Here is a 21,171-nt window from a genome sequence, read left to right as displayed (position 1 = left end):
TTCGTAGGTTCCGTGGGGCCCGAAGGGCCACTCGAACCCTAGGGGGGCACCTGCCTCTTGTGGCCCTGCTCGCGCTAATAAATACAATCACACGTTCCTCGACGTCATGTGGAGGCTATTTTTCGTTGCAGCGCCGCCTGTCGGCCAAATTGACGCTGTGACTTCCACTTGCTCAATTCCTAACTGCTCTAGTGACGTGCTTTCCAAATGTTTATGCAGGGTGCGAAAAGAGGCATGTCGCTTTTCGTGGTAACGTGGTAGCGGTAACTACGCTAGTCTTTGTGAGAGTCCCAAATTCAATTGTGGGCATTTGCTGTTACGTCGCCTTAAACTGACGTCATCTTGATAATGATGCGTCATTGAGTATGAAATGAATGTTGTCAGGCGTACAAGAGATACGAGCGCTTGCCCGCGCCCTTGTATGCCAGCGCAAAAAAAGAATCACTGGACGAAGGGGAGGGGGGGGGGGGGTGGTTAACCGCTTCTACCCCAATGTGGCGATTGTAATTTGTTTCCAAAAATGAGGGTAGACATTTGACCACTACAGATTCCATACATTTTTTTAACAATACCTAAGCCAGAAGATCGCGGACTTATAAAAATATTCTAAAAAAGCATCACTTCCAGCAAAAAGTAGGTGCAAATCGTTTGTGTCTACTGAGACCCCCTAAGTGGATCTTCCGCGTTCTTGATTTAGCAATGACCCTGGCTCTAATTTCGCAAACGTATAACCATTCCCCGACGACGACGCAGCCGCTTGAAGCCGCCAGAAATCGTTAAATATGAATCCGCGCCGACACACAGCTCGCAAGTTCACATGTAGCGGACGAGGTCCCCAACTGACCACTGGAAGTCATTTCCATAGAAATGCTTGGAAAGCGTTTCCATAGCAACGCTTGATGCAAATAAATGACGTCTAGCACCCGTCAGTTGCAGAGAAAAAACCGCAAGAGACTCGACGAAGGAATACTTTCGTTTTGGTAACACCCGACGCACATGTAAGCATCGACTGCAGATGGCGCAAACCTGTGCTCTGAAATCTGGGCCACTTCAGACAAAAGCGATCGCAAACAGGCCGCCACGCGCTATTTGCCCGACGCGTTCTACACTTCCAGGCTGACCCACACCCGCGGCCGTCCGCTGGCGTCAAGCGGCGTGCTCAGGAGTCGCCAGGCGTCGACAGAGACATGTCAAAGGTCGAGACATCGCGGCCGCTCTGCTGGCGACAGCGGCGTGCCTCAGGAATCGTTAGGTGTCAACAGGAAGACATCGTCAAGAGTCGAGGACATCGCGGCCCGTCTGCTGGCGACAGCGGCTGTGCTCAAGGAGGTCGCCAGGCGTTGACAGAGACATCGTCAAAGGTCGAGACCTCGCGGCCGTTCTGCTGGCGACAGCGGCGTGCTCAGGATCGTAGGCGTCGACAGAGACATCGTCAAGACATCGCGGCCGTCCGCTGGCGTCAGCGGCGTGCTCAGGAGTCGTTAGGTGTTGACAGAGACATCGTCAAGACATCGCGGCCGTCCGCTGGCGACAGCGGCGTGCTCAGGAGTCGTTAGGTGTCGACAGAGACATCGTCAAGAGTCGAGACATCGCGGCCGTCCGCTGGCGTCAGCGGCGTGCTCAGGAGTCGTTAGGTGTCGACAGAGACATCGTCAAGACATCGCGGCCGTCCGCTGGCGACAGCGGCGTGCTCAGGAGTCGTTAGGTGTCGACAGAGACATCGTCAAGACATCGCGGCCGTCCGCTGGCGACAGCGGCGTGCTCAGGAGTCGTTAGGTGTCGACAGAGACATCGTCAAGACATCGCGGCCGTCCGCTGGCGTCAGCGGCGTGCTCAGGAGTCGCCAGGCGTCGACAGGGACATCGTCAAGAGGGGGGGGGGGGGGGGAGGGGGTGAAAGTCTGAGCGCAGCAAACACGGCGGGTGACCTGACCTGCAGTAGACAATTTCTTATCTTGTTAAGCTTCTGGTCCCTTCCATCCCAGCCTTACTTCACACTGCTGTGTTTCATTGAGCTTGGTGGCCACCGAAGGACATTTAGTTCCATACCATGTACAGTTAGGCTAGCCATGATATCTGGCTGGCATCCGTAATTGTCAAATAGTATAAGATTCCCGGCGCGAAGGGTGAATATCTGCATTTCATACAGCACACAGATGCGTGCGAAGCTTCGCGCACGTACATTGTTAAACAAACTTAATTCCTGACGAACGGTCGTGTACAAACTTTCTTTAGATATATCAGATACCTAAAAACAAACCTTTAATTCCACCGTTACGTCGAACAAACGTTATCTTTAACTAGCCCCCGTATTTGTACATGAGCGTGCAGGTAATTAATTGCTTACAACCTTTTTCCATACGATCTTTTGCGCGTACAAACGTTTACGTTACGGGGTTTTCTTGACGATCACTCTACCATATGAACTTTATCTAACCCTATGTTTCACCCAATCTATCCAATCCAGCAGTTAGCTGACAAGCTTCTTAGATACCTTGTGAGATAGCGTTGATATGGCACAAGCACTGGACCCACATCTATATTGGTCTTGGAAGATTTTAATACTGGTGATAACTATCCAAGTGAAGTTCACTCTTCTGAACACGGCTGACTGTGAACTCTAGAGCAAACATTTAGCACACGTACTTATCCTATGGAAGATTATTATGCGCCTTTGTTCCATATATAAACGGGTAACGGCCAGTGCCATTCCACTCACGTCAATCTGTATATACGCACTATTGTCCGCAATCCTTTCATCATGGCAGTTGGGCAATGTAACACCAGATGTCTCTACCGTCGTCTAAAAAATCGTGCAAATATTTTCACAACTAACGGGATCTATTTGCGATTTTGTTAAAGTGTAGGAAGTAGGTCGCACTGGAGTCGAGACGGGCATAGGTGATGTTTTAGTAACTTCCCTGCAGTCCAATCGATGCAGTACTCTTTGTCTTTTCGTCATAAATGATCTTTCTAGATCCCTGCACCAACAAATTTCAGACTTTCCCGATGATCCACGATGCAAACTGGGCTCAAGACACAGACCACTTCAAAGGCCCACTGACGGGGTTCTTGTCAAAATGACATGCAATTCGCGACGAGTAGGGCTCTGTACGGGCTAGAGGCGTAAGCCTACGCTGATACTCAGTTCAGACATTGGTTGCATATTAAAGTGGTCTGGACCAGCCCAACGTGTCTAGTCTGCACATACATTTTCCATTGCATTGCAATATGGATGCAGGAGCAGTGTTGCCGCGCCAACAATACCGTGAGCGCGAGACAGGCGCGTGCCATGACCTAATCGAGGGCTGTCACGCTTGCCATGCATTGGTTCTGGGTATGAGCTCCGCAGCGGGCGCCCGGGGCTGACCGGCCGTCGAAGGTCAGGCTCCTGGTAGCGGGTGAGCGGGGTCAGCCTGACCCGCGCGACCTTGTCGGGGAGCTGCGGTGCATAAAGCCATTCGCAGTCGTGTGTGGCGAGAAGGTCGCTGGGGACATTATACGGGAAACTGGATCGCAATGTTTTGGGGGATGGGATCGGGAAAAGCCTAGCAAGCTCTGTGTAGCAAGTGTTACGAACACAAACTCATTCGTGTAGAACATTTGTGTTTTCATCTTGTAGACGTTTAGCAGCAAAAATAATTATGAAAAGGCAAGAAATAAGCAGAACCGCGGGGGGTAGTTGATTAAATAGTGTGCTTTGCTCATAGAGGGCAAGATCCCAGCGCGAGCTTGAAGTTGATGTCCCTGTTCTGCAATAATTATCAGACTTCAAGTGACAAGATCATGTCGAGCAGTCAACTTTGGAAAATTGGAATACGATACTGAAAAGACTTGAGCATCACACCGATCGCTGATATGTAGCTCTTAAAGGCTTACATCCAGGTTCAGATTCCAACAGCCCGTGGTATAATACACACACCTTTAAACCTATCCGATTTGAACTTATTCTTGTATTTCCTTCCGACTAATCCACCCACCTCCTACGGGAAATTCACGTCGTTTTACCCTTCTGTGGTGCACGAACGGCAACTATCGCGCTTTTTTAGGTTGCTACCCTGTGACGCATCCATAGTCCCTACCAGTAACCTACGAAGCACCCGACGACATGTGACTGTTAGGACAGGCGAAGCCGCATCCGTATAAAATATAAGGGACATAATGATTCATATCCCTGCTTTACCCTACAGTATGCTTTTAAAACATGCCCCAATGGTGGGACACTCACTTCAAGGGGAGTGTCCCACATGTTTGTGGAGCATTGAGCTGAGATAACCATTTTTGAGATCATTTAGTGTAGTTCACAGCCAAGCCCCTTTTAAGACTTGGAATCGTCTTGTTTCTGGGCTTAATGACGGCGAATTTGTGCAGAATATTTCGTGCAGACTGTTTCAAGGCCACCCAGATATGCTTGACGCCATGGAAGCGTCACGGAAATACCGACACCTCATTGGCCATTAAGTGCTTTGTGGTCACTGAATCATTCGTGTTTGGCGTGCGTCAGCACGATTGGTGATACCAACGGTCATGGGTTGGCCTTAAACCAATGTGATGCGTTGAGGGCAAGTTTCAAATACGACTCACGTGTCATGCTACTTATACCGGAATTTCGTGAGTGGCACGAGCTATGACGGAAATCACGAGGAATCAAATAACTTGAAGGGAAAACTCCAAATTTTTACAGGGCTTTCAAATGTTATGACCATCTTGAACACCATTCAATACAGTTCACAGCCTTGCGCTTCTTACGATCTAAGGCCTTCTAGTTTCTGAGCACAATGCCCTCGAAGATGTGCATTATATTTAGTGCAGACTATTTCAAGGTTACCCGGGCACCCATGACACCATAATAACGTCATTCGAATCCTGTCTGTCCATGGGCATGCGGTGATAAAGGGCACGAAATATATCACTGTCGAGTCGCGCATATCTTGTGAGCACGATGCCCAGATGTAATGGCGTGAATTAGCTCTCAATCCATGTTGTGCGAGGCTCGATGACGCAATCAAACCACGAGGTATTGAGGAGCATATGAACTGAACAGGCAAGCTATATTGTCTAGAAAAATATTTTCCAATTAAAAGCGCACCGATAGTTATAAGCGAGCTTATTTCATTAAAATCGATGCTTGCTTCAATTTCTTCAAATGAGGAACATTCTCCGTAGGAAAACGCCAATAACCGAGTATGTGAATGCAAATAAACACTGCAAAGTCACGGACAACTATTCAAGAATAAGGCGAGAGAGTGCCAAAACACGAGCACCTAACGATATTTGGGTTCAGCAAACACGCATCAGCAAACGTCCCACCACCAACAAGCCGAAGTATTACAAGTGAGTCAGCCCATCCACTACAGTAACAGTTCTATCACGGTCAGTATGGCGGCAACTCGGGCGTCATAAAGCGATTATATTACAAAATCAAACGATGGCGCATAAAGGACTGCATTTACTGAATAGTGAAGTCGTGTTGTCTAAAGCAGTTTTTTTGCACTTTCAAACGTATCACCAGTTAAAAGTGAGCTTATTTCATCATATCTGATGTTTGTTCCAATATCTTAAAATGTGGGGCATTTCCCTTAATTACGCCTATGTCATAATGTTTGCAAGACGTCAATACTTCTGCAACCACAAGCAAGGGATTGTCCATGAAGTTAATTTGCTGGTATTCAGCTCAGACGCATATTGGTTTGATTCTTTCCAATCCGGCGATGTATTGTCCAGCAAATTATGCAACGCACAGAAGGGATAACAAAGACAGGATGGGAGGAGATGAGGCTGTTCATAAGCGTGAAGGAAAACATCACAAGCCGCGGAGAGTCGTCATTACGGGCAATTCAGAAGCCATTTGGAACACAATAATGGTTAATAACAAGAAAGTACACTTCATGAATGTCTTCTACGTCTTACCTGGTGGCGACGGCAAAGTTTTCATGCATTTCTTGTGGACGCTAGCGCTGAAGTCCAGCAAGTTTTCATCACGCTTGAAGGTAACTATTGGAGGTGATTGTAATCTTTCCGACTCTTGCTGGGACGCTACGTGCCATAAGCAATGCGGCGGGTGTCTCAGAGCTCATCTGAAAATTCACATCCTTGAGTTTTGAAAAGATAGCTAAAGAAGCCACGAGACTCGCTTAAAGTCCTGAAAACAAATTAGACCCCCTTATAACCTACGCACCAGACCAAGTCAAGGGTAACGACATATGCGATGGTACTACCGACCATGAAGCCGTGATCATAACAATGTGTTATAACTTGAACTAAGGGAAGGACAAGGACAGGATGCAACTTAACAGGAGCAAACTTTAACGTAATTAAACCCTATCTGTATCAGGACCACGTAAAACCTCTGACTGGGCTCACCAGAAAGATAGCAAATGGTGCTTGATTATCTATCAAGAGAGGCATAACGGCCGTCGAAAAGACGATGATGCCTGAAAAAGCTATTAAAGTGAATAGAGATCACCAGGGTAAATTACATGGACAAAATAAATATATAGGGAGCCAAACGAACAATCTGGTGGTCACACAGCGGCGAAGAACAAGACACAAGTTGGTGATCACACAACAGCAAAGAGGTAGAAACTATCCAGACATTGGCGCGGTATAGGAGAGTCTATTGAAATGTGAACCAGGCATGCAACAAGGCAGAGCATGGACACAAAAATAGGCTCGGTGACTAAATAAATAACACAAACTAAGTTGTGAAATATACTAAGAGTTAAAGGAAGGCAAACAATAGTGTTTAGTGCACAATCGACGAACATGGTACCATTATATATAAATCAACAGAAGTCGCCAATGTTTCAAACAAGCCTTGCCAGCGAGTATTTTGTAAAGAGGATAGCAATGACGCTCTCACTATGAGTATTCGTGCAGATAAGTGAACATTCTTTACGGCATTGAGCTTTAACGATTTTATTTAATTGCTTTAATAATATTCGAATCCTGAGCATTTGGGCCCGATGGGATACCTCACGTAGAAAATTGTACAGTTGTTACCGCGATGTTTCTAAAGCATATTTTAGAACAGTTGGTAGATTTGCAGAGGAGATGGATGAAATGAAAGAAGCGTTAGTCTGCCTTAAATATAAAGGAGGAAGCTGTAAAAAAATCTTGTAACTATATGCAAGGGATAGGTCGTATTGTACGCTGCTGCGGCAGTTTGGTGTTTGATTGTCAGCGGCACTGCGGCGCTGCGGGCGAGGTCAAGGCCGCCTGCAGCAGTGATGACCATGATACAGGGGGGTGTGCCGGCGCAGTTGCGCCGCGTGATGCAATGTTAAAACACGTGGCTGCTTTGTTGATATTAATCAGTCCGATAAGACCTTACTGCTGGTAGCAGGGGCAAGGGAAGTCTTGAGCTTGATGCGAATCTGTCGGAATGTAACTTGTTGAACATATTGTCCAGAAATTGGACGTCTCATTGTTTGGTATGTACTTTTTCTTCCCCTACCATTGACGGACGTTGTTTATGTGTGAGTGCTGCAGATTTAGCTGCATGCCAGTGAAAATACTTTGCTCCGCTGACGAGGTCCGATTCAAAACTGCAGTTCACATTGAGGCATCCGGTGTTTGGCATCCCGGCGCTGAAAGAATTCCCAGATGGCCGTGATTTGATCGGCGGCTTCATGGCCCTGTACACGAGATAACATCGCCAAGAGATTTGTTTACACTCTGCGCGAGCCGCCGGGTGACGCCCCTGGAAGTCACTCTAACGGCCGTCCCACGTGGGCACTGGGGCGGTCCGATCTCCGCCGTCGGTAGACTCGTGCTGTGCTTCGATTTCCACGAGCGCAGTATGGTGCTTTTTGCAGGCACTTGCGACGGAATGATGTTCGTTTTACTGAGGAGAAAATAGGTTCGTCCCCGGAAAGTTGGTGCGACAGCTGACACACGTGCCACACCGCACCACCCCACATGCCAGCGAGGGCAGTCCAACCATCCCCCAGGATAGATACGGTCACGTAGCCGACCGGATCAGCGGACCGCGGGGATGTGAGCCCAGCGCAGTCGGGCTTGTTTACTACCCCGCTGCAGCTTACGTACCACACGAAACGATACGCCGGCTCGGGTCAGTTGAAAGTCTCCGCGACCAGAAACATCACCGCAATCGCGTCTCACAGACCGCACTGGCGCCACGCGGTCGTGGATCACAAATCCAGCGTTATCACGGTCCTTGTCGTCGCACCTGCAGCCACGGCCGTCATAGCCGCCGCCAGAGTCGACGCAACCGGCTACGCTGCTGTCTTCACCGCTGCCGTCACCTTACGAGAACATAGAGAGCGGTCCCCAGATCAAAGCTTCCCACCGTCGCCCCAGCGCGTGCATCCGCTGGACAGCCGTACCAGGTAATCCTACCGTCCGCTGACGCCCGCGAGAGGCCCCGTTCATTCCTCTTTCCCGACTGATCCTGCAAACCAGTCTTTGAGTCCTCAGCGGACACGTGCTGTCGGGTAGCACAGACCGCAGCGGCCACGTGGTCGCCTGCATCCACCGTCCACTACCAGGTGACGGCGGATCCCCGGTGTGGACAGGTGTAGTTGGCGGTCGTTCAACTCTTGGGCGGGCGACCGGCTGCCTGCGCGTGGAGTGTTACGCAGTTCCACAGGACCTTGCGCGGATGTGAGGTGGAGACAGCCCAAAAACCGCCCCCAAATCGACACGGCCACCCACGGTCGACCATGCAGGCCAACGGGCTGCCGGCGCCTGATCCCAGCGCAGCCGTGGCTGGGATCTGATCAGGATCAGGATCAGGATCATGGCAGGCTGGACAACAGGCCTTTCAGAGCCTCTCCGGGCAGCTCGGCGGGATGGGACTTCCCTGGACAACGGAAGAGCTAGGTGGCAAACAGCAGCAGACCCCGGTGAAGCAGTTTCCTCCTGGAGCGGCGGACCCGGACGCCGCACTCTCCTCGTGCGGCAGATGCAAGCCCACGAACCGCACTCTCTTCCTCCAGCAGCCGCAGACCCGGTGCATCCTCTCCTCTTGAAGCTGTTGAAGACCCGGAGCAGCATTCTCCTCCACATTAGGACGTTGATTAAACTGAAATACATGGAACGAAGGAGCATCAAGGAAACCGGAGCAAATGACAAAGAGGCACTGCTGTGCACATCAATTAGTGACAGGCACACTCGACAAGGTGGTAGGAATGCCTTTTACCACAAGGATGCAAAAATGAGGGCTATCAGACTACTGGTGACTAAAAAACGGGACGGCTCACTGACAGAGTGACCCCAGCTGTTTGTTGGGCGGGACGGCTCACTGACAGACTGACCCCAGTTGTTTGTTGGGCGGGACGGCTCACTGACAGACTGACCCCAGTTGTTTGTTGGGCGGGACGGCTCACTGACAGACTGACCCCAGCTGTTTGTTGGCTGAAAATTTAAAGGCAGCTGGGAAGTTCTACTGATCAAGGCGCAAAACGCTGAAAAGCATCACTGATGCTTTATTTCTACCATATGCGCACCCACGGGTGAGGCATTAGGAGAGGGGGGGGGGGGGGGCATGGCCCCAGACGCCCTAAGTGAGCAGTTTTCTCGATGATGGATACGGAACAAATTTAGAATAATCTTTTAGTGTATTTTTACTGAGCTTTTCCCGTCACGCCCTCCCCCCATACTCTCAGAATATCATCCAGGTTGCAACTACATTAAGACCTTGGCCCCTTTTCACGTAGCTTACATCTACATAGTTTTAAATGAGATTGTGTGTTGTTCTCAACGGTGTGCTTAGCCAGGGTGTGCATCATTGGGGCTTTGCGACGTACTCACCTGCTGAGGCTATAAGGCGTCGCCTGCCTCTCACCCTGGCAGGGCCTGTGGGCACAGCAGGGAATCGAACCCTGCACCTCTGGTTTCCCAGACGCACAGCTAAACCACTACGTTATCTGTGTCCCAGTGGGCTGTCAGCTTGGACTGATAAATTACATCTACTTGCAAACTAGCACTAAAACGCTGCCACACTGAGAGATCAGTGAACCTGCCATGACATGAAAAGGAAGGTTACAACTGGCGTGTTATTACTCGTGTGAACAATACTTTGGAGTGAAGCAACCTGATGGCTGCAGCATGCTGCATGGCTGTGAAAGCAATGCATTCATTCAAGAAATTTTTCATCGTTTTTGCGCACACTGGTGCTAACTGGAAATGTGGTGAAAAGTGTGATCACTTTCACCTGTGCAAAATGTTAATAACAGCTGTTATTTTTCCATACACCATTAAAAAAGAATCAGTTGTTGTTGCATGGCCGTGGTAGAGAATATGTTAGTCCGCTTCCTGCTGTGTAGCGTGGTAGTGTGGTTATCTGCATGTTGTAGGTACGCACATTGTTAATATCAAGCGTGCTACTAAAAAAACCCACAAATTTGTAGGTGTTGTTGGTAGTGAGTGCCAGTGCTGACCCACCTATGTTGATAAAAATGGCTAAAGTCAATAGCTTTTCGTTGAGAATGGATTTAAGAACAAGCACACAGTTTCATCTTACAATAGGACTTTTCATGATACCATCCAAACCAGGTACATAATCAGCCTGGGTTACATTTACATTTGCATCAGTTCATTTCTGTGTTGAGAGTATGTTTCCACAGCTCTGGAACTGAGGCAAAAAGGTGCACCATATGGCGACAAGAATTGGCCTGCATTTGGTTTTCAATTGCTTCTTTCCGTATGTTGTCACATGTCCTAGTAATGTGCACGGAAAGCAGGTGCCTTACCAATGCTCTCCACACGATAGAACATAAGAAACGAGGTGCAAGAAATTACATGAAAGACATTGTTGGGACAATACTGGAACATTTTTGGTTTTGTTCCCATCTAAAATAGCTGATCTCACTCGAAATGCACTAGTGCCATGCCGCAGTTCATAAAATTGTCGGGATTGGGTGGCATTTACATCTGACATAAACTTTGTCGCCTCTTTACAAAATTGTCTCACAAAGAGTTTTATTACACTGAAACAGCCCAACCCACTCGGTGGACAGAAGACTGTTCAGGTGACTCGGAGAGTGGCCCGCGCCCACGCGTTGGGCCACTGGATAAAAGATTTATCTGAAGGCACGCCATTGAGAAAAATATAATGCCGAGAGCGCTGGTCAGCACAATGTGGATGCTGCGAGACGGCGATCAAGCCCCAGTCGCTGCATTCTCCTAGTTTGAAGCCGATCGAGAAAAGGCACACCGAAGCCAAGCTTTAACCAGAGGTACCCAGCAGATTGAGTCAGATGCAGTAGCTAACTTGCGCCATCGTGCCGGCCGTAGACATTTACCGGGGGTACTGACAGCAAATGCTGTTTTATGACGTAAAGGCGCACAAACTGCATTCAAAACCCTTTTTATTTCATGTCCTTGACTTTTACTCACCTAGGGATGTACAATAAAGACGTATACCATCCACAGAGGCTCTCACGGGAAGACAATTCGGTGGCGAAGGCGTTATCAGCGCCACAGAGTAAAACCTGAGGGGATTGAGACACTTTCATGGGTGTCAACCACCAATGACCATCCAACGCCCCCCCCCCCCCAACAAAAAAAAACGAACATGGCTTGAGGCCTCTTGGCTGCCCATGTTTCTCGATCATTCAGGAATCTCATAGCACGGGCTCTCTTCAGCTCTCTCTTCCTGTCTTCCGTGAGGAGACCTGCCCGCTGATGTCTCGCTGTCCCGTCCTCATCCTGTTCGCTAGTGCCGGGCGTCCTTGCCGACTCCCTTAGGGCTCGGCCTGGCCCAGTGCACCGGAGGCAGCACCTACACGTCGGCATCGCCTGGCGTCGGAGACTCGGGCCGCAGCAGCGCGGCGCATTCCGAATCGTCCGAGTGTGTGTGAGCGAGCTTGGCACAGGGCCGCGCTGGCCGGCTGCCCGGCCGGCCGGCGGCGCGCAGCTGGCGCCGGCGGCGCTGGCACTGCGCTGCCACGGCCAGCACCAGCAGCAGGGTGAGCGCGGCCAGCGCCGACACCGTCACGGGGAAGCCGTGCGCGTCCGTGGCCACGCCGGCCGCCAGCGGACCGACGGCGTTGCCTATCGCGTAGGTACCGCACCACACGCTGGTCACGTACGCCTGCGTGGCCATGTCGTCCGGCAGGCCGGCCTCGGTGCCGGCGCGCAGGATGTTGGCGAAGGTGGGGATGTAGCCGCCGCCCAGGAACAGCTCCCGCATGGTGAGCCCGAGCGCCACCAGCGTGCGGCTGGGCGCCAGCCCAAGCACGGGCGCCGGGCGGGATCAGCGCCAGTCCGACGGCCGCCAGCGTCAGGCACGCCGTCATCTGCACGTAGTTGTTGGGCAGCCGGTCGCACAGCTTGCCCCAAAACGGGCCCGCGATGGCGAACGTGCCGCTGGCGAGCAGATAGTAGAGGCCGAGCTCGGCCGGGGTGATGCCCAGCTGGGCGGAGACGTACGGCGCCAGGCCCGGGTCCAGCGACATCCAGTCTACCGCCACCACCAGCAGCACCACTACGTTCAGCCAGGCCTCGACGGAGCCCAGCAGCACGCGCGTCATCTGCAGCACGTGCACGCGCTGCTGTGCGCCGCCGATCGAGGGCAGCGCCCAGACGCTGACGAAAGTCACGGCCAGGATCAGCCCGCCAAGCGCGTAGAAAGGCAGCCCGTAACCGCCAACCGCGAAGAGGCCGCCACCGAGCGCGGGTCCCAAGGCGATCCCCACCGCCACCATGGTCTCGCTGATGCCCACCAGCAGGTTCAGGTCCGCCGGGAACTGGTTGGCCACGATGGTGTAGGCGGCCGTGACGAAACAGGCCGTGCCCAGCGCCTCCACAACGCGCAGCACGTAGCAGGCGGCGATGAAGGCGCCGGCGTCGGGAATGCAGTCCAGCAGGCCGAACGCCACGGTCGAGACGCCGGCCGTGAAGAGACCTACCTGGAACACGCGCGACGCGCCCAGCACCGGCACCAGCTTGGCCACCAGCGGCGAAAAGACGAACTGCGAGAACGCGAACGAGGCGAACACGCCGCCCACAAGCGTCTGCGACACACCGCGACGCTGCGCCTCAGTGGGGAAGAACGGCACCAGCACGCCGCCGATGCTGCCGAACAGCATGTGGCCCGTCACAACACACACGATGATCTTCTTCTCGCGCCACGTGAACCGTGTCGGCCGCAGCGTGCCGGCGGGCGCGTCCCGCGCCGAGTCGGTCGCCGGTGCGCGGCCGGCGCCGCCGGCGGTCCATCCCGCTTCAGCTCCCATATCTCCACCGCCCCGGAGCCACGCCGCCGCCCGACTGGCGTCGCCTGACCCCGGCGTGGCCGACGCCGCGCCACCCAGCGACGCTCCTTCCGCCACTCTCTCTACACTGCCAGCGGCGCTCCTCGGCGGAGCGCGCGACGCCGACGCGCGTATTTATTCCGGTAGATATGAAAACGCCACTATTGGCAAAAATGTGGCTGCAAAGCTACCAAATTAGAAACGTTTTCTGGCTTTGCTCCCCAGCAACCACTGCTACAAATAAGAATTGGCGAGCAGAATAAATACACATTAAGCAAAAAAGTGTCAACGTCGAAAGAATTGCTGTAAAGGACTGTTATGGAAAATTTTTCAATGTTGAAGCGAGGCGTCACTGTGTCACATGTAAATGAATGGTCCTGGGCGGATGAAGAGTCTGGGTTTGCCAGAATGCTACCCGTACGGTCAGACCTTCCCAGATGTTGCTGCAGTCTGCAATGCAAATTACGCATGGTTGAACCCACTTGAGATGCTTCACATGATCCAAAACGATAATTATAAATGACTGCAGGGGCAGAACATTTGGAAAGCTTGTCTTTTAACTTAAAGAAATATACAACAGTCAAAGAGTTTGCTAAAATGATTCCAAGGGAAAGAAAAGGGAAAAAACTTGTAGCAGGCCTGCAATCTCATTTTTCAGCTGTATCGACTGATTTCCAAAATATGGTTTCAAAATATTTCCAAATATTTATTTAGCCTTTGGACTTCATGAACGGGGGGGGGGGGGTTGACATATTTTGCATCCAAGAAACTCTTTATTAAACCATTAACGATTGGAAGTGGGAAGCCGTTTCTCTGGAAGAATGATCTGGGCTGATCAAGTTCAGAGCAAAAGAGTTTTTAGCTGGAACTTAAACGGAAAGCTCTTAAATAGCTGCTTGCACACCACATTGGTCGAAACTCGGGCCAGTTGGATGGCCAGTGCCTTTCGTGAAAGCACATAAAGATATTGGCAAAAGTGCGTCCAAATGGAAGTCCCATTCCTCACGCCTTCTTTTTGTTTATTTAGTTTTCCATTGAAGATAAATAGAAGCTCATGACAGCGAGTTCCAGTGGAGAGCTAAAACAAGCCACAGTAAAGTCCATGAACGAAGAGCAGGATACAAACAAGCCATTCGCGCAAATGTCTATAGTTTTTTAAATAGAATGTTTGGGAAAAGGCTCTCACCATCAAAGCTGACCATAACGACATCTTCCGAAAACTTAAGTTGTTATATTCCTTGCGAAAATTGAATGTAATTAGTCAGAGGGTATTAATTTATGCTTAAGGGCGTTAGCAATGTTACAAGCTATTTAAAAGGTTTATTGAAGGGCGTGCCACAAGCCGAAGAAATCAGCCTCAAATGAACCGAGGGCTTGTGAAATTTTGGAATCCCATACAGGATCCCAGGAATACTCCCTGGATAAATAAAGCCATTGAATATCATGGGGTCTGCATATGCTTGGAAAATTATGCGGTAGCCTTTTTCGTACGGAGTCAAAACGAAATTTGGCCGCGTTTTTTGTTGTTGTTGTATTTTTTAATCTGTGCTGTTTATGCGCAGAGAGGTCGTTTCATTCGTATAACTGTGACCGTTGTATGTCGAGCGATGTCGGTTGAATGTTCTTATATATAATTGCAACTTGATTGAACTTGTACCATTGTACTCGTCCTGATGATGATACCCAATGCATCGAAACGTTAAAAGCTACATAAATGGCTGCCATAAAGTTTTTACTACCTCTTACTATCCGAGGATGCTTCATATAGGAGATTATCGGACGAAACTACGGCGAGGATTCTGGACCAAAATACTTTACCGTTCTCAAGAAAAAGAAGAAATTGCTCTGGACGTCACGTTTCTCAATTTTTTGAGACATTGTTCCCAATGTCTTGAGATTCAAGCTTTGCAAAAGGCTACAAAACTCAAAGCTCCACCGGTCATGGAAAGATCAGCTTCTGGACCTAGAGCTTAGAGAGAAGAATAGAAGCCACGTGCTACTTCATCGACGCCTCAACATCTCGTTCTCTCAGTTTCACCAACTTTGTCATTTTTGAATTTCACTATCTCCAAACGCACGTTCTGAAGACAGCGCATTCGTCAAGAAAACAGACGATATCCATAGAAGAAAACTGGGAAATATCGACATACGCAATGAGTTACGACCTCTTGATCCCGATCATGTAACATTTAACCAGTGCTCTAAATGCATACCTGAGCGTATGAAGATTCTCCTAGCTTTTCGGTTTGGACTTCTGACTCCCTGTATAAAAGTAAGATTTCCTCGAATACTTTTTGTGTTTTGAAAAAGCTTTGTTTGCGCACTGAGCTATTTACCGTTGCCAAGCCGCTTCAGTTTTGATGATATAAGCAACAGGTCAGCGTGTCCAGTTTTTGATATTTTGTAAGTTTAAGCATTGAAAAGTGCTTTCATCAATTTTTTCTCGTAAAGACATTAGTCTGCTGAAGTCGTTTGCCTCTGACAAAGATATCGTTGTTTCTAGTCCTGGCAAAGGGAGGGGTAGTGATAAATAGTTATGCCTTGAAAAAAATGCTTGCCATTAGCAGTGACTGCTCACATTTCGTGGACGTTCGAGAGGCAAACTTGAAATCTTTTAGGTATGCAGAGGACAGAATTTATAGATTGTTAAGCAAGGTCAACATACTTGGAGCAATTATTCGCCTCAAAACGCGTGAGAATGGATCCGAAAGCGACGAGACGGGCGTTACAGCTCTACTATTTAACCACACATGCACCTGTGCCGCGTTTGCACCACACTGGGCGGTACAAGTTGCCGGGAGGTCCGCTGTTGAACTTGGCAATTATGGACCGGCCGGCCGTCAGCGACTTCCGCGGCTGCTCGGCTGCACCTTGCCGCCACATCGCCGGATGGGCGGCCGGCCTTCAGCGGCTTCCGCGGCTGCTCGGCTGCACCTTGCCGCCGCATCGCCGGGTGGGCGGCCGCCGGCCGGCGGTCTCTGATACGGCACGAAGGAGCCCCTGCGTGGCCTGCGAGGCCCTACCTATCCTATCCTGGCAGGGGACTCTGGGGCTGAAAACGCCAACGCTTTATTGTGGTTTACGGCATTTGAATGATGCCTTACTCATCAAAAATGGGCTTGAAAACATCGTAATGGAGTTCAGAGATTAAATTATCTCCCATATCCAGAAATTGGGCCCACCTTACTCAAACCCCCTAATTCGGTTCCTCCTGGGTGAAACCGGGGCTACGGCACTAGGAATGCAATTGCCATCTTGTGCTTCATGCTTTCTATGCAACACAAAACATATATAATGCTAATGTTCCGAGATGTTGTCAGATACAGCTGCATCCCAATTAGCAGTGAAGTTACACCCGTGGCCTGGGAAGGTGACTATGTAATCGGCACACAAAGATCCCGGCAGCCAGTAACACCATTGAAAAAGCCCATGTCTGTCTCACATTGCTACCGCTGAGTTAACTGCACGCTCACCTACGAACAGTTACACAGGAAAGTTTGGGAAATACTGTAAATTCTGCAAAGCCGAAGGAACTTCCCCGGTCGCCCGCCATCTTATGCGACGAACGTCGACTGGTGGCGAAAACCTCCGCTGTGACCACGCTGGATGCATATTGCACCAAATGCTGCCAACGTGTTCTTCATCACGCTGCTACCGTACGCTACCATATGCTTGGATCATCGAGAATTTCCCTTGGAGTTTGGTTGAAGACTGAAACAAACTTTGGCTGACGGGTCAGACCAAAAACTCTGTCCGATCTACGGTGCTAATGTAAAACCATACTGTGCTAACACGCTTGCACGATGGTATAACTTCAGACCTAGGCTTATCACCCCAGGTGCATAGGCCTTGGCTTAAGCCAACAGGTTTGCTCGCTTAAACCAAATGATATTGAAATAGTCGTTAATGCTAACCAAATGTAAGCTTAACCGGAAGCCAGCGCATGGAGACAAAGAGATCTATCGAACCAACCACATCAGTAGATAGTAATTTTGAACAATGTTTGGTCAAACACTGGAACGTTGTCATTTGAGTGTTGAATACACAAGAGTGAAGGCACACCTGTATACTTACCATGGTGTAAAAGAGTCTGGAAAAATGTGGTTCGAATTATTTGTATCAGACGCTGGGGTTATCAATCTACTGGCTAGTGGTGTGTAAATATGCTACAAAACGTGTAATGTTATTACTTTGTGATTTATTCCAAGCTTACGATATTTTTGCTGTATATGATTATTCTATATAATGTAAGAGTTACTCTACCAGCTATTCATACCAAAGACAGATCTGTTTTGTTACTGAGTAAATATACCCTGTTTATTCTAACTTTTCTGTGTGGGCGCAGTCCGTACCGGTGTAATTTATTTAGAGGCTTGTAACATCTCCTTGCGGGCAGCGTTTTAGTGTCTTGAAGCCGAGGGGGCTCGGGACTTTGAGAGTTGGAGAATACATGTGAGATACACATCATCAGGTTCTGGTTGATTGTGTGCGTTAGCAAACACAGTGTACCAACTGAGAGAATTTGACGATGATTCGCAAACTTCACCCAAAACACCTACTTCAAAACCATGCTTTCCCAAATTGTGTCCCTGTCCGCCAAGCTAGAAAGCCCGGTCTTCTTGGAACAGTCTCCAGCGGAGTCTGGAAGAATGGAGAGGGAATAGGGCTAGGGGCCGTTTACAATTGTGATGTGAACCATAGGATGCAATCATTGCGATGCAATTGTGTTGTGAATCATAATATTTTGTTCGGATCCCGCACTGTTTACCCACTGGTTGCACTGAAAAACTTTTATCACCTTGTGTATGCTGCTAAAACGCTTCGGTAAGACGCGTTCGGGTGGCCGGTTGAAAACCATTGGTTCGGGTGGGGGATCAGACTGACCCCCTAAAATCTAAGTTATGTAAAAAAATAGAAGATCTAGAAATACCAAGTTCATGGGGTGTCATGTCTCGTATGCAAAGTCACTTCGGTCAAAATTTGACATTCATAGGGCATGTCCTCCGGGTCAAGTAAGGTCCAAAGGGTCAAACTCCTGATTGGTGTCCAAAGTGCCCTACGAACCTTCTCATGCAACCGCCGTTAACCTAGGCACCCGTTTTTATCCAAATGTCACCGGTGCTAATGTAAGGTCAGTGGTCTTGTTAGACCTTTAGAAGGTTATGGTGACCAAAAGCACACAAGACTGCTTCGATTTCTGCATTTGAATTAGCGTTAAGCATTACGTTATACGGTATGTTCCTAAAAGCAAAAGGTTCACCTGTGTCATTTAAGGTCAGTGACCCATTCTGGCCTTTAAGAAGTCCATGGAAGATGTGTGATGCGGTCTCTGCTATCAAGACATTTAAACTAGCACCACAAACTATCCCGTAAGCAAGCATTCAAGTGAAAAAGCACGCTGCTCTTGACGGAAGGCTGACCTTCACACTTGACCCAGGTCAATAAAATTTGTTAATTGCATTGTTGTTCTGCCTTTTCGCGAGGATTTCGGCTTCGTCTAAAACTCCGTTGCTGCATTAGGTTCAACGATACACTATAAATTGCGTTCACTGCACCCGTGGACTTTCTTTAACCTGCCAGTCAGCGACCTTAAAAGGCAAATCTAACGTTTTTGACACCCAAAAATTTGCTTTTCATTTTCTGTAGTTATGCAAAATATGACGCGACGTACCCAGGCGATTCCAAAATCCTTCCGTAAAAAACTTCGAGGGACAAGTAGACCTCCAACCGAGCGCGTGTTAAGGGGAGTGTTTCACATTCGTAAGGGGTTTTGAACTGAACTAGATATTTTGAAGATCACCAGGTGCAGCTTACAGCCCTGCCGTTTGCCATTTTAAGACCTAAAACACTATAGTTTCTGAGCTGCACGCCCACGAGGATGAGCAGATTATTTCATGCAGACTATTTTAAGTTCACCATGCATGCATACGGTATAGAAGCGTCATTCAAAATCCTGCTACCTCTTATGCCTTGTGGCGTTCCAGGCCAATAAGAAAAAATTGTCAAGTCGCTCAGATCTGATGCTTGGCGTGTGACGATCTAGTGTATAAATGTTTTATAACTTAATAAACAATGACATATTGAGGAACATATTTACTAGCGTAAACTTTGTTGCCTTGAGCAGTCTTCTCCACTGAAAAGTATACCGATGGTTATAGGTGACCTTATTTCATAATCTCTCATGCTTGCTTCAAAATCTTCATATGCGGAACATTTCCTTCAACCATCTCAACACGATTTGCAACTGCACTAGAGCGTAACGTTACAATGTACAGAACCCTCTTCCTTTCCTCACATTTCGATCACGCCTCATCAAAAAATCCCATCTCTTCCCTCCACGCGCCACGCAATTTGTAGACGCCCTTGTCGGCCACTTTGTTATTTTTCCTTTGTTTGCACCCCGGCCGTATGCTGATTCGTTTTACTTATCGACATTCTAGTGACGCTTTCGTGGACTCGATACTTTGACTGCGTTCCAAGCAACGAATCGCCACGATGGTGTTTTGTTTCACGAGCAGTCGCTTCCAACGTCATAATATTTCTGCCAATCACGGGGCTTTAACGACGAACTTTCTAAGCCGGTCAAGAAGATCAAACGCGTCGGTGTCGGTGTGGCGGTAACCTTACAGCTTTAGGTATAGAGCTTTTCCGTCAGATGTAAAACGCCACTTGTAGCAAAAACGTGCTGCAAAGCTACCAGCCTAGAGAATCTTTCTCACCCTTCTCCCAAGCAAATGTTGTTGTAAAACAGCATGCGTGAAGAAGTAGATACTGTCGACATATAAGCAAAACGGAACAGGGACATGAACGAATTAGGAAGCCGCAAGATATAAAGATAGTGGGTATGAAAAAAACATGTTTAAGATAACGTATTAGTATGCGACTGCGGTTCACAGCCCAGATATCCAAGATTAAAAGGTGTTAAATTTGCTGCGGAAGTCATTTTCGACCCCCCAAAAATTGATCATGTGCCGGACGTGCACCAGAGGCCTTGCTGGCTCTCCACTGCAGCTCCAAGCAGGCCTCCCTCACCAGGCAGGCTCACTCACCCACAAACCCTCCATTCAGGCGTGCACGATTACCTGTTCTAATGCTCCGCACTGTGAGTAAAGTGCACTGTAGACCCACGAGACAAGTCAGTAATCTGTTTATGAGTCGTTCGCGTACTGATATGGGAGAACGACGTTTTTCTATTTGCGCTCCCGAGGTTTATGACGAACTATTGGTTGAAGGATTTAGTGCCACTGTAACCTTAACACTGATAAGGCTGACCTTTGACGTCAAGTCGTTGGAGCTCGCACAGACGTAGTGCTTCCATCCTAGTACCAAGGGTGAAAAACCTTCGGATTTACCGGATATGACCGGTGACAAAATCGGCCACGTTTGCGAACCGCTTGGCGACAAAACTGCGAAATGCAACTAAATTTCAATAGACCAGACCATATTACAACTTACTATCCCAGCTAGACGAAACTCGAAGCTTAGCATTGGTCTGCACTCATTAACACCTGCAACGTAAGCATGTGTAGAACACACGTGGGAGCCTTTAGCTGTATGAGCAAATTGAGCCATAAGATGTTGCCAAACATGGTTGCTTTAGTTAGGATGGTTTTTAACAGCTACTGGAAATATATTACAAACTATGCTATATCAGTGCTGCCGTCGTCTCGCGTCACGGATCAGTGGTGACACAGTGTTTTTCCAGTGCCCCTCAGATCAATGCTTTTCACAACTGTTTCAGCCCCGATTCACTTCACATACTAAACAGTATAAAATACCAAATAATTAGGCTTATTAATAGTCGTAAGGGTCGAGGCTGGCCATAGCACCCTGCGACGAACGTGGTCAGTTTGTTACGTAGCGTTTTAAAGCGTCGTGTCATTGGAGACAGGTTGGCCCGAACGCTCGTCACGCTTTAATACATTGGGTTCAGTGCAAAGCTGTGGGCTGCT

General features: G+C 49.0%; 1 protein-coding gene across 1 annotated transcript; it reads right to left on the bottom strand.

Moving 5' to 3' along the window:
• Positions 1-1,321: 1,321 nt before the first annotated feature.
• Positions 1,322-13,201, bottom strand: LOC119097261 (MFS-type transporter SLC18B1). Its single transcript, XM_037220309.1, has 5 exons — positions 12,557-13,201; positions 12,216-12,496; positions 12,038-12,184; positions 8,133-8,190; positions 1,322-1,384 (listed from the first exon to the last, which is right to left on the bottom strand). Exons 1-5 carry the CDS (start codon positions 13,199-13,201, stop codon positions 1,322-1,324), a joined length of 1,194 nt encoding a protein of 397 aa, XP_037076204.1.
• Positions 13,202-21,171: the final 7,970 nt, after the last annotated feature.

Source organism: Pollicipes pollicipes, unplaced genomic scaffold, assembly GCF_011947565.3.
Source record: "Pollicipes pollicipes isolate AB1234 unplaced genomic scaffold, Ppol_2.1 Scaffold_4295;HRSCAF=5057_pilon_pilon_pilon, whole genome shotgun sequence".
Taxonomy (NCBI): Eukaryota; Metazoa; Arthropoda; class Thecostraca; order Pollicipedomorpha; family Pollicipedidae; genus Pollicipes; species Pollicipes pollicipes.
This window is presented reverse-complemented; position numbering and strand designations above follow the sequence as displayed.